Source organism: Ammospiza nelsoni, chromosome 1, assembly GCF_027579445.1.
Source record: "Ammospiza nelsoni isolate bAmmNel1 chromosome 1, bAmmNel1.pri, whole genome shotgun sequence".
NCBI lineage: Eukaryota > Metazoa > Chordata > Aves > Passeriformes > Passerellidae > Ammospiza > Ammospiza nelsoni.
This window is the reverse complement of record NC_080633.1, coordinates 66,104,666-66,122,716: the sequence shown is the minus strand read 5'-3', so window position 1 is coordinate 66,122,716 and position 18,051 is coordinate 66,104,666. Positions and strand designations below refer to the sequence as shown.

Below are 18,051 nucleotides of genomic sequence, written 5' to 3'. Positions count from 1 at the left end.
CACTATGTTTAATGCAACATTGACTTGCTCTAACAGCATTTTTCAAAAATGTATTAAAACACTCTATAATGCACCATAATACCTATTCCAAAGAGTCCCCTGACTGCACACATTATTATAGATGGTAGGAAGCTGCAGTGGGATTTGCTGTTAACTGCAGATCCAATGCCAGTGCTTTTCTTTCAGTGGTTCCGTGTAATTTAGCATGTCAATAGCCTCTCTGGTAAAACATGATAAAATTTTATATGGCTGTATTACTCATAATGTACCACATAGTTATACATGAATGATATCACTCCTAAATATAAACAGATATTTCAAGACTGATTTCAGTAAATGACTTACTGCAATCTTGCCTTTTTTATATATGTGTTTTAATAGTGACCTCTCTTTCTTGCAGACAAAATTGAAGAAGCACAAAAACAACTTAATGGAACAGAAGACCAACAGAGAGGTAATAACAACCCCCAAAAAATAAAATAGAAAGTAAATAAAGTATTGTGATCCTATAGGCTGGTGCAAAGCCTTCCTGTGTCAGTGAAAAGGCTTGGTTGGGCTGGGCACTGGATGAGGCCCCAGGCACGTCTGTTTGCAGATCAGGGGCTGTGTCTGTAATGTCCCACTTCACAAAGGTTTTGTTTTATCCACTCAAGTAGCTGCCTTGACCTTGATGAGATTGCTGAAGCTGTAGCATCAGGGCCATGCACACTGCTGACCACAGCCTGTGCTAACCCTTAGTTCTTTATGTCATTTACCTAATCATTAACAACCGTACTCAGTTTATGGTGAGCAGTATGTGATGATTTCCAGCAACATGCTGAGGAAAGAGACTGATCATCACAGCTTATTTTAAGAAACAGATGACCTGTGGCAGATTTAATCTGTGTGTTAGAGCTTAGAAAGCTGGTGCAAACTCATTGCATTTCAAGAATGGCTGACTGCAGTGATACATGAGGATGCCCAGACACAGAGTGGGGAGCCCAAACAGAACTTTGCCAGGTTACTACTGGGCCCGTCATGGGAGAGGCATGGGAGATCATCTCCACAGTTTAGAGGAGCAAAGGGGCAGGGAGAAACACAAATTAAGGACTCAGAAAAAGAGTAATCCTGCCCAGTTTCCTCTCAGGCCTCTTCCTGCAGAGCCCCAGTTGGTGTCCCAGAGTGAAACTGTCACCATGTGGAGTCGGGGAGCAGCTCTGCAGTTCACTGTTTGGACTAACAGTGTTGCTAGCTGGAGGTGTGGGACACATTAGGAGATGCAGGACAAAAGTTTCTGGGGGGTGTGGAATGCTCTATACCAGCAATTAGAGTTGGGCTGCAACCCTGAGGGATATGTCCAGGTGCAGCAGCTGAGGAGTCTGGGATCCAGGGGTGGCTACTGGGCAGACTGAGTTTCTGAGCCAAGCTGCTGGTGAAATCCCCCTTGGAGACGTAGAAATATTTCCATTAGTGGACCTTTGCCCTGCTTAGCCAGATCAAGGAGCAGGATAAGGTAGGAGTGCTCAGAGTGTCTGTCCAGGATCTGTATGTCCAGCCATATATATGAATGTATGTATGTTTGGGGGGGTGTTTGATATATGTCTCTCTTGGGAAAACATTTTCAGCCTTTCTACTGGTTGGATCTGGGGGCTTGGAGCAGCACCAGCCTCACTTCCTTGAGCTGCTGGATTTAGCAGATGAGATATTTTCTAGTATCTGGTGTCAGTGCTTTGGCTTTTTCTGGGTAGGCATTCACCTTTGCAGTGGTGGTGGCCTGTGACACATCTGTGAACAGTGTTGTAAATTGTTGATGCTCTGTCCTGGAAGGTTTATTATCTTTCAAAACAATGAACTTCAAAACTTTTTAAAGATTAGAGAGCAGAAGACATACCCAAGTGGATCTCAGCAGGGTCTCTCTGGCCCAGCATTTGGCCTCCCATGGAGGGAGTAGGATGTACTGTTAAAGGATACCACATAAGCCTGGCCAATTTCTTTAGTGTCTTCCCCTTATGAAGTCCACATACATTGAATTTAGGGATGTCTGCCTCATCCCTTTATTATCTAGACATTCATGGAGCTGTTATCTATGAGTACAGTTGATTAAATGCTACTTGCACCCAACATTTTCTGGCAGCAAGTTGCAGTAGTTCACTAGCAATAACATTAAAAATACAGATTTTATCTTTTCTCCTCAATTTCCAATTTTTCTTCCATTTTCAACAGGAAACAGCCCTAGCTCAAGCACTGTGAATTGTTAAATAGCAGTTCTACACTCACCTTATCGACTGCTTTTACGATTTTGTAAATCTTGTCCATATTTTGCTCAGCTTTTTTCTCTCCTAACTTGTAGCTGGCTTCATATTTCAGAAGGTTTATTATAAACAGTCTCATATGAGTACTAGAACTGCTCTATGTATTTGTAAAAGGTGGAAGAGATAAAACATAAGTGGCTAGATAGCAGACCTGCAAATGTTTGCAGAGACTTTTAAACAAACTAGATCTTCTAGTAAGTATTTCTTATGTATTTCTATTTAGTGTGTCATAGATAAGTGGTATTGTCATCCAAATGTGAAAAACTTGGCAAGTAAGGTATAGTTGTCTGTTCTTGTTGCTGTTGGTCTCACAACATTAATACTGCTCTGGATGATTTTTTGTGATAGATGTGTTCAAGCTAAAGACAAGCTAACCTCTGCTCTTAGGCATTTGTTCTCACGTGTGGCCCAATAACATCTTTGCATAAAGGAAGATAAATTCTCTAGGGTAAACTTAGCAACGTACTCTGAAAGGGATGGGGTTACAAAGGTTTATGTGGTGGTAGCACTCAGCTTTCAAGCACCTCAGAATCAAAGAGAGATTTGACTTAACTTTTGGCTTCTAGCCTAAATTCTTATGGCTGGAAATTGAAAAATAAATTTTTACATTGAAAACTGATACATAAATAACTGAGGTAATAAAGTTAGTCTTTTCAAATTAAAACTGTCCTCTACGCCTATGGGATTTTTTTAGTTTCTTACATGCCTGAATAGATCACATTCTTGGTAATATGAAGTAAACAAAATTATTTATTTGAAGATTTAGACTCTGAAGGCTGCCGAAACAAAGAAAATACATGTTTTGAGCTAAACAAGTAAACAAAAAATATGCACATATTCACATAAGTTATTGTAAATCACAATCCTGTGTATACAGATTCGTGTGAAGTATGACTGTATATTTTTCCTCTTGGTTAATTTATTTTGGTTTTCAGTTCATCTAGATCACTTTAGTTTTGTTTATTTCCTATCTGAAATGATTAAGAAATGTAATTTTGTGGAACTTATCATAAGTTAAGTGTTGCTCTGTCAGAGGAGCTTTCAGTGGCCCAGTGTATTTGTGGGGAGGAGTTTTCCATAAGTTTATTTGTGCTGAGTTTCTGCTGAGTAGCTTTGTGCTCTGATCAGTCATAACTTTGTACATGTTTGGGATTTAAGTTGAATTTAATTGACTACAGAAATATATGTATTTAACACCTCATTTTGTCATTAGCTATAGTAATCCAATTAAGTGCAAATTGGAGTAGAACTCAAGCACAAATGAGGCAGTAAATGGGCAGACATAGTTTTCAAGTTTGCACTGGGGTTATTTAGTATAAAGTTCCAACTGCTTTTTTGTTTTTTGAAGTGATAGTTCACAAATTATTCAAATGGCCTTGATTCAAATAACCACTTGAGGCCAGAAGCACGTTCATTAGGGGTTGTGCTCAGCTTCCTGCTCAGCGAGTGTGGAAGGTGGCTAATTCTCATGTAGGTTCATCTTCTCTCTGCTGCCAGCTGCCACTCTGAATTTTCAGGAGGGGAAACTGTGCTTCCCCTTCTTTTTGCTGCTATTTCCCAACACTCTTTTACACCCTGGGTGTGCCCCTATTTTAGGGCTGAATTTTGTCTTCTGACACATGTACAGGTTTAATTAATGTGGCAGAGAAGTTCTTGCTCCACATGGTGTTCTTTAAAATCTAGAAGGGATGGTGAGCTTGAACTACTCAAAATCTCTCCTTGAGAATGCAGTTGAAGTTTTCTGTGGTGTGGGACTCAGTGGATATTGTGGGCTGGGAAACATTCAGGTGAATGCATCTGCTTTATCTTTGATCTGCCATTGGCCATCCTCCTAAGAAAGCCATTCCTAGGGTGTCTCTCTGCCTTCTACTTCCAGACAAGTCACGTTCTGTCAGATTGTGATTACCACAGAGGCATCTGATTTGGTCATCCTCAGAAACAGTCCAGCCTCTGAAGTGCTGTAAGCATTTTGTTTCCTGCTTTAACCACTGCAGCAGTTCTTTGCCTGTCCCAGCACTCTGGGTCCTAGATACATCAGTGCCACCAACACTGCCATTGTGTTCCTTAGGACTAGTGGAACTAACTTGGCTGTCTCCATACTTGGTGTCAGCAATGCTGACTGCCACCTAAATCTCTCTGCTTTTTGGATGTTTGGGGAACATCAGAACACTCAAGCTGGTGACAAACTCTAGCAGCACCAAGATTTGCCAGAAAATGGATGAAAGGTTTCCATAGGACCATCTCATCTCACTGATAGGCGATACAGATGTATATACTCTGTATTGCCTACCAATCCCGGGGTCTCTCAGGCTGTTTGCACTCCCTCATTTCAGGTAACTGCTTCTTGCTTATCACCAGAAGGGTCAATGATAAATTTCTGGGTAAGATGAAGATGGATTCCTTCATTCTCCTTCTCATTCATGGCTATTGTGTCCTCAGACTATAGGGTGGTCAGTAATAGACTGGAGACATTCATGTGTTCATCAGCCTCACTGGAGTTTAGACTTGCAGACTGTCCTAGTTGTTTGTCAGGTGTGATCTCATCCCTCTGAATAAGCTGCTGCCTATTGTTTGATCAAGTTTTTGACTTTCTGCAGTATCAAGGTTTATCCCCAGCTGGCAACTAAGCCCCACACAGCCACTTGCTCACTCCCCCACAGTGGGATGGGGGAGAGAATCATAATAATAAAAGTGAGAAAACTGGATAAAGACAGTTTATTAGGTAAAGCAAAGGCACTCAAGCAAAGCAAAACTAATAACTCATTTACCACTTCCTATCAGCAGGCAGGTGTTCGTCCATCTACAGGAGAGCAGAGGTCCACTGCCATTTGTCCAGTGACAAATTGCATCATTCCCCTGTCCTCCTTTCCTGCTTTTTCCCCCAGCTTTATATGCTGAGCCTGATGCCATATGGTCTGGAATATCCCCTGGGTCTGCTGGGGTCGGCTGTCCTGGCTGTGTCACCTCCCAGCTCCTTGTCCACCCCCAGCCCACTCTCTGGTGGAGTGGTGTGAGGAGCAGAAAAGGCCCTGACAGTGCAAGCCCGGGTCAGGAGTAATGAAAACATCCCTGTGTTACCAACCCTGTGTTCAGCACAAATCCAAAACACAGCTCCCTGTAAGCTTCTGTGAAGAATTTTTACTCTATCCCAGCCATAAATAGCACATAAAGGAAATGGGGAGATTAGTGTACTGTTTGTACCTATTCAATAGGTAAAATTTTAAACAGGTTACTTATTATCTCTGCAGGCTGTATATGGTATAACAAATCATCCTAAGCTCATACTTCCAGACCTTCTTAAGGGTATGCAGGCATCTGCCAGTCTCTTCTCCTGATTTCTTCCCAGAAAGATATCTCTGTGTCTATCTTCAAGGAAAAGCCTTTTTTTTTTCTTTTATGGATTTGAGGATTTGTATCACATGCCACCTCAACAATTGCAGCTGACTTTGTTCAGACAAAGCATGGGAATAGTTACATCTTGAATTACACCTTTCCTTCAAGGTCTGTGCTCCATAGCACGAACGAGGAGGATCCGTGTTGCGGTGGCTCAGTTTGTTGCAGCACACCTAGTCTCACCCATAGAAAAGGCAATGTCATAAATACCAGAAAGGAATAAGCTGTTACTTATGTTTCAGGTCAGTGCATTATGTTGGTCCCTTGCAGTTTGCCAGTTGTCATTTTGGAGTACTCACTTGAATTAAAGGGTCTGTGCTAAGGTCTATTTAGTATCTATTTTGGTCTGTCATTTGCCTATCAATCAAGTTGCTGTAGTTTCTCACTCCATCCTTTCCACATTCCTTAAAGACCTTTTTCGTTTTCTTGCCTTCAGCTGGAGGTGCAGGAATTTAAATACTAAGCTGTTCAATCTTCTGTGTCATCAGTTTCAGACCCTCAGCATAGCTGTTCACTTTCTAGTCTGTGAAATTGAACTTCTAAGTTGCTCTCACTTATTCCAGAGGCCATTTGTGGCAGATCTGTTGTGATGATAGCATTCCCTTTCAGAGGTACCGCAGTTTGTCCCTGAGACAGTAGCAGAATTTCACCCAGATCAGCTCTCTTTCCAGAGTCCTATGCTTTGATATTAGTAGAGCCTCTTCACCTTTATCTTGAGATACAGAAACATTGTTGGCCAGTTCAAGAGTTTTGCTTGACTTATCAGTGATTGTTTGAATGGCTGGAGGTTCTGTCAGTGCTCACGAGAAACCACCTCAACAGAACCATTCAAAGCCCTGATCTGGACTCCAGCAAGGTCCAAGCAACTTCTGGGTGCTGTTGAAGTACACCTTTATTTCCAGCCTCTGTCATGGAGCTGCCTGAAACCTCCATCATCATTTTCGGTGGATGCTAATCTTCCCTTGTGAGAAACAACTGCTCACTTTGAAAATTTAAAAAGGTTTATTAAACTTTTACAAAAATACAACAAAAGGACTATATAAGGAAAAATTCACAGGCTGGGAACTGCCCTCATGGATACCACATGGCCAGTTCATCTCCAAGATGGATGCTCAGTCTTTTATACCTCAGGGGTCGCATCAAGCAGCCCCGGCCCCTCCCAAAGTCTGCCAGTCAGCTCTTCTTTGCTGTTTACCGGTGGTTACTGCTTTCTTGCAATTTAATTGGAGATCAGGTGTTGCCATGCCACACCCCCTAAGCACCAAGCTTTTCCATTCCCGACTGCTCCAGGTAAGGGACACATGTGCACACCTTCTGTCTACCTGTCCTAGACAACCCAGGCTGTCTGATGGTCACAGTACAGGGGGAGAAAAGGAACTATGGGGCGAGCAGAGGCCATCTAAACTACAATAACATAACTCTACATCAATAAAACTTTTCTTAATATTCACACAATAGTTATCCTTTAATTGCGAGAGCCAATTGCCTCATTATCCATCTACAACATCTCAGAAGCCTAAAGGTTGAAGCAGTGTTTGGTGGAGTGGCTCTGTAGTCTTTGTTGGCATGCAGAACATGACTCTCCATTTGCTTCCTTCAGTCCCAGTATAGCTGTGTGGAACCTCCCCTGGAGTGAGTGGACCTTTGAGGTGTCGTGCACAGAAAGAGGAAAGAAAGGAGAGATTGCATTCACCACCAAGTACTCTCTGAGATGCACAATCCACATGCACATATGTTCCCCTCCCACACTTGCAGTCCCTTCAAAGCAGTGTGTTGGCATGGAGGAGAGACAACCAGAATTAAATGCCCTCTACCTTGTTTGCCCATCTGCTGTTTTTTTAACCGGAATGTTATTTTTCTAGTAAACTGAACAGCACTGAGATTTGAGTGAGAAGATTTGTCTTTATAAATGTGAGCATGAGACTTTAGTTCACAAATATATGTTCTGCTACAGATTGATGGTGGACATATATTGTATCATGAGAGTTTTTCCTAACCCTCCCCGCTTTATCATCCCTCTTGTTACATGAATGCATGTTGTTGACAAAATCATAGAGGGAGTTTGAAATCAATTATTATAAATATGCCAGCATTCTGTTAAGATAAACAAATCATTGCATATGTCTTACCTTAAAGATTGCTGCTGTTTTCATGTTGTCATGTCCCAGCTTACAGATGACTCTCACCAGCCCACCATCTGGCCCCAAAGGAGCAGCCAGGTACCTTCCCTCCTCTCCCCTCCTCACAGGCACTCCCACTCCTGCCTTCTGCCACTATACCTCTCCAAAACAACAGGTGGGAGCACTTCGTGCTGGAGATGTGCCCTGCTCCCTAGGCCATCACAGAATCATAGAATATTTTGGGTTGGAAGGGACCTTAAAGGTCATCTCGTTCTAGCCTCTTCCAAACCCCTTCCATGGGCAGAAACACCTTTCACTAGACTGGCTTGCTCAAAGGCTTATCAAGCCTGGCATTGAGCACAGCCAGACAGCTGCAGTCAATACCATATTCTTTCACTTGGGAGAAATAGGAAGTGGAATGAGAAGGGGAAGGCAAAAATCTGGAAATGGGATGCTTAACAATTTGCATGTTTTGATCTACCAGCTTAGTGTGATGTCATCTTCCTCAGATGTTTCCTTGAATTTTTCCAGGAGGTTCGCAGGCACAGGAGCTCTCTGGATGCTTTGCTGCTGTGTAGTATCAGTGTAGTATCATTAGTCCAAAACATTTTCTTTCCATTTTGTACTTGTAGGAAACTGTCTTACTTTTTGGGCAAGGTACACAACCAAGATCCAGAGTTTCATTTGATTCTTTTCATCTTCTCATCCTTATCTTCACCAACCCTGTGGGTGAGAAATATAGTCATTCTAAATGGAGGTATATAATCTTCAAAAATTGCAAATTACACTAATGTCGTGTTTGTTACTTAATGCTGATGAGAGGATTAGCTTTTTTAATTTTTTTTTTACCTACACCAGAACTGCCTAGCTTTTATTTTCCAAGTGTTCAAAACTAACACTTAGCAGTGGGATTTCAAGCAATTCACTTGTGCATTTTCCTGGTACCTGATTTCATAAAGTATTTTGTATCTGCATTTAAATATGTCAATACATCTGTCTAAGAGATGATTTATTTAAATTGTTCTCTGTGTCAATATATAAGGCTTTCATTCAAGACTGAAATGTCTTCCTAAAATATTTACATCAACTCAGACATCTATGATTGGCTTAATGCAGGAACTATTCATGTCTATAGCTCATGTTGTACAAGATCTTACATTTTCATAAAGTCACATCTATTCTTGAAATCTCTGATGTTTTCACATTGAAGGAACATTGCATACTGCTAATAACAACAGTGACAACTTGAAAGGTCCCTTCTGTTTTCAGGCACATTCAATAGAGGGGTTTGTGCCAACGAAGAACAGTGAGAAAACTCTCCTGACTTCTGCAGGAACAGAAATAGTCTGTGATATCATTTAACCTCATTTTTCTTTGCTCTTGTCTTCAATGGTTAAGTACATTTTAATGTTCCCACTTAGCCAGTGTGGACAAACTGATAAAAATGGAGATATTTACGTGTTCTGTGCTCTGAGAGACAACATTAGAATATGGGCTTAACCCAGGGAAGTTTTCTGGCTCCTGTAGACCTCCTGCATTGTGAGTCAATGTCTGTATCTGTTATTTCTATTTTAGTTTTCTTCTGTTAGTACATTTCATTTAGACAACTAGCAGATGAAATCTGCTTGGTATATCCGCTGCTGGTGCTAGACATAGCAAGAGCTGGTGTTGTTTTGACAGGCAGACAAACAGATTTACAGTTTTAAATTGAAAATTTCATCCTTTGGAGCTATTAGGAGAACTTGGTTAAAACATTAATGGGATATTAAAGTGATAGTATTTTGACTTCTTCTGACAAGTATGGCAAATTTTCTGAGTGACAGTTCAGCAAAAGAGATTCCAACCTGCAAGTACAGTTTTCAAAAGGGACATTTTACAAACTGACATTATAAAACAATCATTGGAAAAGCATCTTCCTGATAGTAAATGGAAAGTATCTATTCCGAATCCACTGTACAGTACATTGTTAAATCGGGGGCAATGTTTTCAGACACAACAAAATTCTGAGCTTAGTCCTGCTTTAATGAATAGAAGGATTTCTTTCAACTTTATAGAATCTGAGGCCAGAACAAGCTCATTTTTGTGGTGGGAGGATGCTGAGCTAACAAACTGGCTAATTTGAGAGCATACCTACACACACGCGCATAGTGAATTCAAAAGGGTGCTAATTTTAGCTGATGTGAACTGGGAGCAAGCCAGTTGTGGAAATGCAAGGTTTTTACTTGTTAGCTTCCTTGCAATCTGCCTTGCATATGAGTAATGAGTGGTTTTTTTCATGTTTTTCTGATACTCCCTTAGCTCGGAGAGTTGTTAAGTTTCCTTTGGTCTGCTTCAGAAGGGAAAATATAATATACAAATGGATGAGTGATGAATTGGATTAAATGTACCACTCTCTGGTAACGATATGCTTATGGGCTGACCTGCATGGATCCTTTCCCAGGAATCTCCTTGAACGTGTGGATGTGTGAGAGGGCAAAAAGAGAGACTGTGCACATTTATGGATAAAGGGCACGTGAGGCTGGGGGAAGGACTCTGAGTAGCTTGGAACTGGGGCTTCCCACTGATGCTGAAGGAAACCTACCCTGGGGAGATCATCGTTTCCATCTGCAGCATGACAAAACCTCAATCTGGATATTCCTTGGTTAGGACATTTCTCACTTCTAGATTTCAGTCAAATGGACTTGATTACTCTTACTTCTGTCATGTTCACAGCACCATTTAGTCACAAAGAAAGACCTGCTGTATGGGACTTTTCCTGCTCTCTATGCCAAACCTCCTAGTCCTTTCTCTGTCTTTAAATAAGGTTGTTAGGTGTGAGCTCTTTCCTACTCTTCATTCCTGGTGAGTTACTACAGGCAGTATGGAAATTGCTCCATTTGATCCCTGCTTTTCAAATGGAAGATTATGTTAAAGAAATGCAGAGAATGTGGCTAAGGAGCTTGTTCTGTTTGAACATCATTATGTGCAGGGATGGTTTAGTAAACATCTTGCTCCTTTTATTTCTGTTTTTTCTCCCCAGACTCATGTTTGGATATTATGTATTCAGTGTCTCATCTGACCATGTAGCAGTTGCTCTCTGCTGAAAACTCTTACACTGGCTGCTGTTTCATGAGCCTGTCTACCATTCTGTTTTCCTGGCCTTTCTTCTTCAGCAGTGTTAGAGGTGGAAGTTGTTCTAATAATTTGTTAACCAAACCCTGACTTTCCAGTAACAACTGGATATCCTTAAATTACAAACAGGTACTTTAGTTGTGAAACTGTTGACAACATTGCCTGATACTCAAGGAAAATTTCTGGATGTCCCTGAGATATTTTAGTTAATTTCTGGCAGTGTAGTTTCTTTAACTATTTATATTTGAGTAGCTTTTATTTTCACATGGATAATTAGGTGGAACTGGTTTCTGCTTTGGCTTTGATTCGGAGCTCATTAATATGTCTTTTGGGAGGCATCCTGTCTCTTTTTGCTTGTCTTTGGATTGCCCAAGCAAGAAAGAACTTCTCAGGCTGTGATTGCTGGTGGTGTGAGTTATCATAGCATTGTCTTGCCACTTACTCATAGTCAATGTGCTTTATCTTAAGTAAGCACTTAAAATGTGATTACTTTTCTTAGATTGGTATGAAGGGTTCTGTGTAGTTTAGGAATACAGAGCTGTTAAAGGGCTATAATGCAGAGCCAGTACATGAATGCCACAGGGCTACTTAATATAACAAATATTTTAAATTTTTTGCAGGATGTTTAAAATTCTGCAGTATATGCCCTTGCTGAATTTTCATACATTGCCATTTCATGTGTGTAGTAAGGCATTAACCATAGCCTGTGTGGTCAGTGTCTGCTGGTTTTGCATTGCTTTCCTCCGTCTTTCAATGTCAAGTCTTATGAAACTTCTAAGTGGTTCAGCCTCTGCTGGTTTCTTACACCATAATGGTGGGAAATTTTGATCAGTATCAAATGTCATGTTTCATTTAATGTGTGTTTTGCTGGGCAGGAAATTAATTCTTTTTGGGGGAAAAAAAATCCTATTTCACTTTGGTCAGAGGTTTTCAGATGTGTCGAAGTGTTGCATTTGATTGCTGTTTGCATATGGACATTGGAATGTCTCAGTTGATGTTCTTATATTACCTCAATTGTCAGATGTTTATTGTTGTTTGATCTTCATGGTCTTCCTCATCAAGCATACTGATTTTATGGCCAAAAATCTGCTGGTTGTTACTTTCTTCACTTGAGATGCTAGATGCACTAAATGAAACCAAACTGTTCCAAAGAAGGTATTTCGTGGTCCTGTTAGCTAGGGCAGTTATGTCCTTTACACCCCATCAGAAGTCAAGGGTGGCTTGATGTGAGTAGCCATGACTTGAAAAGGTGCCGCCGGAAGACAGGCCCAGACTGCAGCTTATCATTTCCTCTTTACCTGTCCCAAGGCCAAACAAGGGTTGGCAGGCTCTCACATCTGAGATGAAACTGTATCATGGGAGAGCTTCCTGATAAGTGCAAGCCCTGTGCCTGAGGGCAAAGGTGTCTCCCTTTGCTTACGCTAAAATGTTATTGCACAATTTATAAAGCTAATCAGCTCTGCCCTCGCAGGGGTATTTCACCATATGTGAGGACTAGCCCAGAGGACACCTTTGTCGCTGGAACCTTTAAACATGTCAGTTGCAGTATTTCACTTATGAGGTTATGTGTATTCCTGTTTCTTGGGGAGGAACCTTTTATGGTTTGAATTAATTACTGGATCATATCTGTATCTCTTCATTGTAGCTTCAATCAGTCCAGAACATTATTCTCCCCTTTCAGCTTCAATGTAATTTTACAACTTAAACACTGGTGAGGGAGGTCCTGAAACCTGGGGGCTGAGGAGCGCCTTGCTCACTCTCACACCAGCTTCTATCTCTCTCACAGGAGAAATATAGGCAGGCCTATTATTTCAGGGAAACATTACTCAAAGGCAAGAAATACTCCTTCCTTTCCTCAGTGTTACCTTCATAGGTAACATACCTTCACAATTCAATCCTGTAAATACAGAATTAGTGGAAACAATAGATTGTGTAGTTTAAGCTTTGCCATTTGTACTAAACATTACTAAATTATATTTGCCAGTTCTTAGCAATTGCTTATGTTTGATAGCCAGCACTATGGGTATCTCTTGGAATGTCTGTAGTTGAAAACCACAGAATTCCATATTAGCAGAATGTTTTTATATTGCATTGATTTTGTTGAGGTACCTGTTAGTTTTGCCATTAGTAAGATGAAATGTAAACAGAATTTAGTTGTGGGATTTGTTCCATGATAGAAATTGCAAATGGGAAAAGGAATTAAGCAAAAAGGAAAACAGAAAAGCAGGATTCCTGGGGTTGCTGTTCCTGGTGCAGCAAGAGAAGTATCATTGGTGTGCATTCTGATCATGATGACTTAACAAGATGAAGACCTGTGGAAGCATGCAAGCAGTGTCTTGGGTATGAACATAAGCAAAAGTACTTTGCAGACATTCATCTTTATCTATTCCAATCTCATAACAATGGAAACTCTGATAACTATGATAAAATGGCTTCTATTATAGAGCTGGGGACAAGGGGACACTCTTTCCCACAGTATTGCTGTATCCAGGTGAGGTTGGTAAGGCCTGGCCAGGTGGACAACCAGAGGAGCATTTCAACGGGTACAAATGCACAGCCCTGCACCCAGGTAGGAGGAGACCCAGGCTGGGGACTGACAGGCCAGGAGCAGCTCTGTGGAAAGGCCCTGGGGTTATGGTGGGCAGCATCTGGGCACCCGCTAGCAGCACACCTGGTTGCAGGGGAGACCACAGCATCCTGGTCTGCATGCATGAAAGCATGACCAGATCAGCGGAATGAATGATCTGCCTCTACTCAGCAACCCTTAGATCGCTTTCAAATGCTCCAGTTAGACCAGCAGCACCCCACTCTTCCCGGTGCAGGAGGAACATCAGAAAACTGCAGTGAGTTTGGTGTTGAGGCAGCACAGCCATCAGGGCTGGAGCATTTGCACTCTGAGGAGAAGCTGAGGAACCAGGGCTCGTTCAGGCTTGAAAAAAGGTGGTTTTGGAGGTGGTTATCATGGAGTCAGATGTCATGATGGAGAATGGTGAGTGGATGAGAGGCAATAGGAACAAGTTGAAACAAGAGTGATGCCGACTGGCTTGTTCCCCAGGAGGACAGTCAAGCAGTGGAAAATGTTGCTCACAGAAGCTGTGTAGACTGTCTCCTTGGAGGTTTCCAATACTTTATAGTTCAAAGCCCTATGGACTCAGGTCTGATCCCATAGCTGGCCCTGATTTGAGCAGGAGGCTGGATTAGAGATTTTCTGAGGCCCCTTCCCAAATGAATTGTTTTGTGATGGTGTGAAATACCAATTTTCAGGTTGGAAAATTCAGTCAGTGGCAGAGGAGCTGAATGTGATTTCTTGGTGTGTATCAATCAATATATATTTTTCTCAACAATTACTTTTAACATATGAACTTGAGAAACACTGATTTTATGGGCTTGCTAGGGTGTGATGGTAGAGGGCATTAAAATTTAATTTGACTTTACAAAAATGTGTGCTGTCATTGAAGTTAGTGGCACTACTCAAATGGGTGCAGGTACTACATTTTAGCACCTTTCCTGGAGCTTGTGTTAGTAGGATATTTAGTATTTTGGTTAATAATGAGAAATTATGCTGATAAAAGAGTCATTCCAGTATAAAAGTCTGGTGGAAATGACCCTTGAAAGAGGACTGGGGACCCTATGCCTGACAGCCAGTACAATACCTTTTATGAGTCACATATCAACATTGTCTGTTAAAAACACCAAGAAAAATAATCATGTGCTCACAGTGTGAAATCCTGAAGCTGTACTCACTTTATACATGCTATATGGAATCATCTGCTGTTGGCTGGTATGAACAAAAGGACAAATGTTGGCACAAATGAACACTTGATCCAATCCCTGTCATACTGCCTTAGCCTTTGAATGTCAAAGCTCCTCCTTACTTTTCTTTTTAATTAATCTGTGTTAAAATGTGCTTTACATACAAATCGAGTGTTTTTAAGGGTCTGCTGTTGATATATTTGGACTGGTGTTCTCAGTAATAAAAGTCCATAAACATGCATTAATCCTGCTGACAGGGCCTTTCAAATAGCACTGCTGGCTTGGAGTGCCCCAAGTTCTGTCACTTGCCTCCTGACCTCTGAAACAGGGAGCAACCACCCTCTGGCCACTTCATGAAGCCTGAAATTAGGCACTGAAATAAGACTGTTCAAATAGTTTTGCTTTAAAATATGATTCTATTAGTACTTAAAATTCAGCATAGCACTTGTGTTAATCATGTTCAAATCTTCGTGTTGACTTGTTGGCTGTGAACATTTTCATAGTTGTATGGGTCGGTTATGTAATCAAGGTTTTGTTGTTAGGGAAAATATTTATGGCTGTACTTAACACATAGGAAGTGGTATGAAGTTAAAAGGTAACTTATTAAAAAAATAACATTTATGCATAAATGCAGCAAGTTAGTCCTTGCTGCATTTAATGTGAGTTCTGGTAGCCTTATATTTGCCAGCAAATATTTTATTTCTTATTTCTTTATTTCATAATCATATTCTTTACTTATTCATGGAAACAGATCCAGTGAGGTGATTCATGAGTGCTTTTGATAGTTTTGGTGAAATCAAAATTAAAGTGTATGTAAAGCTTAGCTTAAATGAAAATAAAGTCTTTAGTAACAGTCTCTCTCTTTTGGGGACCCTTCCGTCTTTGGATCACTAGCATTGCTAGGTGTCACAGTAACCTCTTAGCCATTCATTTAAGACATCAATTAGTAGTTGAAGACTTTTGAAAGAGACTTGGTCTTACTTGCAGTGCCCTGAGAGCCAAAGTACAGACTAGGAGCTGAAAGATCAGGCACTTGGATTTTGAAGTCTGGTCTTTGTGTGGGAGCCAACCGTGATTTTTTTAAATTCTGAAATGTGAAGTGAGTACATGTGATGAAAATTATGGCACTCATTGGATTGCAGGGATAGATAGTGCTCCATGTTCACAGGATGGCACTGAGGGAGAAGGGAGTGGTGCCCTTCCTTGGTTCCCTCTTACTCTTTCCTTTAAGTTCAAGCCTGTAGCTCTATTAGAAGGGAGAGAAAGAGAGTGGGTGTTATAATAACATGTAGGCTTTGAGACAGGCAGTTCTGGAAGTTACTTAAACAAAACCATTGAGATCATTTTGTCAAGACACTGTCTGGTTCACCAGTAAATGCTTTAAAAGCAAAACATCAGATCACTTATAACTTCCCTTATTTGCTGTGTGAGTTACTCTGCAGATTGCTATCTGCACCATCACACCTGTGTTCTGTTGTTCTATTTCCTGTGCATAGAGCGAAGCGCATCAGAGAAATTGTAGGTGAACAAAATCATGTTTAGAAACATCAGCTTTCTCTTGTCATGTTTTGAGTGCAGAGTTCATGCTGAAGCAAAGGAATTAAATGGAGAATCTTGAGAGCAGGGAGAACAAAGCCAACCAGGCAAAGCACAAAGAGATACTCTGGTGTCCCTGGAATGTGAAAAGCGAGGTATTGAGCACAGTGGCACTGTCCCCTCTTCTCCTGGCCTGGGTAACTTAATTCTATTTGATGTAATACAGCTTATGAGAAAAGTTCTGTTTTGACATTTGATTGAGGTGACAGCAGTTCTCAAAAATACCACTTCACCCCCAGAGGAAACGGGAAATTACCACTGAATTATGAGAATGGCTGGGTGACTGCAGAGGGGGTGAGCAGAGCACATGGCATGGCTGGGAGAGAAAGAAAAGCAGATCAACTTCATACTTTTTTTTGCACATCAGGATGTTTTTACACTCTTTTTGTTCAGTGTCGGTTTGTGGATGTAGGTACACGGAAGGCCCTGGCAAGTCATCGCACTCCTTAAAGTTGCAAGGCAGAGGAGTCTTTAGCATTTGGGGATCGATGCTTTCTGCCAGTTTTGTTGATGACCCTGGAAACACTGATGCAGTTGACCTTTGTGCAATCATGTAGCTGTAGATTAAGAAACGTGCAGTGAAATATCTTCAACATAATCTGGGAATACAAAGAAGAGACTTACACAAAAAGAATGGCAAGCTAAAAATAAGTGAAGCAGAGTTGTTGGTAGTTCCTTTTTTTCTCCAGATATGCCAAAAATTTGGTTATTAGCAAACATAAGGTGAATATTTCCATTAAGAATAATAATAAAGATTTCTAAATTATCCAGGAGTAGGGCAGAAGACAGGACTTAAGCATTTTTTAAGCCATGTAAAGTCATTGTCAAGTAAGTACATTTTACAAGATTTTATAGACGGGTACACTGAAGCAATTCCGTGACTCCATCTCTAGGATCAGAAAATCTGTAGAGGCAGAAATACAAATAATAAATTAGTTCTCATGATTTCTGTAGACTGGAATTTTATTGGTATAGAAGCAGCACAATTATAGTGAAGACTGAAAAAACCCTTTTTCTATATGTAATGCAATGCATAGCTTGCCTTTGTTTATTCTTTTTTCTTTTCTTTTCAATTTCCCAAACAATTTTTAAACTTTGGCATGTGTTGAACTGCATTTTAAGAAGCAAAGCAGTAAAGATATTATGGAAAATTCGGATCTTGTTATTCAAAGTGAGCGAATCTTTTTAATTGCTTGTTGATAGAGTAGAGATACATTTTTACTTCCCTTAAGGCTTTTGTAAGCCACATTATATCTTTCAGCTGTGTTGGTTTCCAGTTCACCAGTACATTGTGCAGGTTGAATATCCTTGTTCCTTGGCACTGTACAGTTGAAACCCAGAAACAGTAGCTTTGAATATTCCAATACATCAGGAAACACCACATAATTTGATTGTTCAATTGCTGCAGTATGAGACAGCTTAGTCTTTTTTGTGTACATTTGCTTGGATGTTTGCAATTCATGGCACTCTTACCTTCCTAGCTGTGTAATCTGCCCAGCTCTTCCCGTAGTGCTCCAGTACAAACACCGGCAGTGTGATGGGTGTGGGGGCGTGACTGTGACAGCACAAAAGCTGCAGCATGTGCATAAAAGGAACCAAATCACTTATGTGCAATTAACATGGCCATGTTTCAGAGAGATCGCCAAACCATGGCTAAAAGCACGCTTTTATGTAATTACCTTGTTATTTTCTCTTTGATTTGTATAAAACTGATTTTTGTTGTTATTGAAGAAAAAACAGTCGCAGTAGACTATGAACTGTAAAGAATTCACCCTTAATAATATGAA

General features: G+C 40.8%; 1 protein-coding gene across 3 annotated transcripts in view; it reads left to right on the top strand.

The window, feature by feature from the left end:
• Window positions 1-18,051, top strand: part of HIVEP1 (HIVEP zinc finger 1) — a 123,822-nt gene that overhangs the window by 69,491 nt on the left and 36,280 nt on the right. For all 3 annotated transcript variants that reach the window (XM_059476532.1, XM_059476525.1, XM_059476539.1), the window contains one exon: window positions 401-454. In XM_059476532.1, the coding sequence (XP_059332515.1) occupies window positions 401-454 (54 nt within the window). The remainder of the gene's footprint in view (window positions 1-400; window positions 455-18,051) is intronic.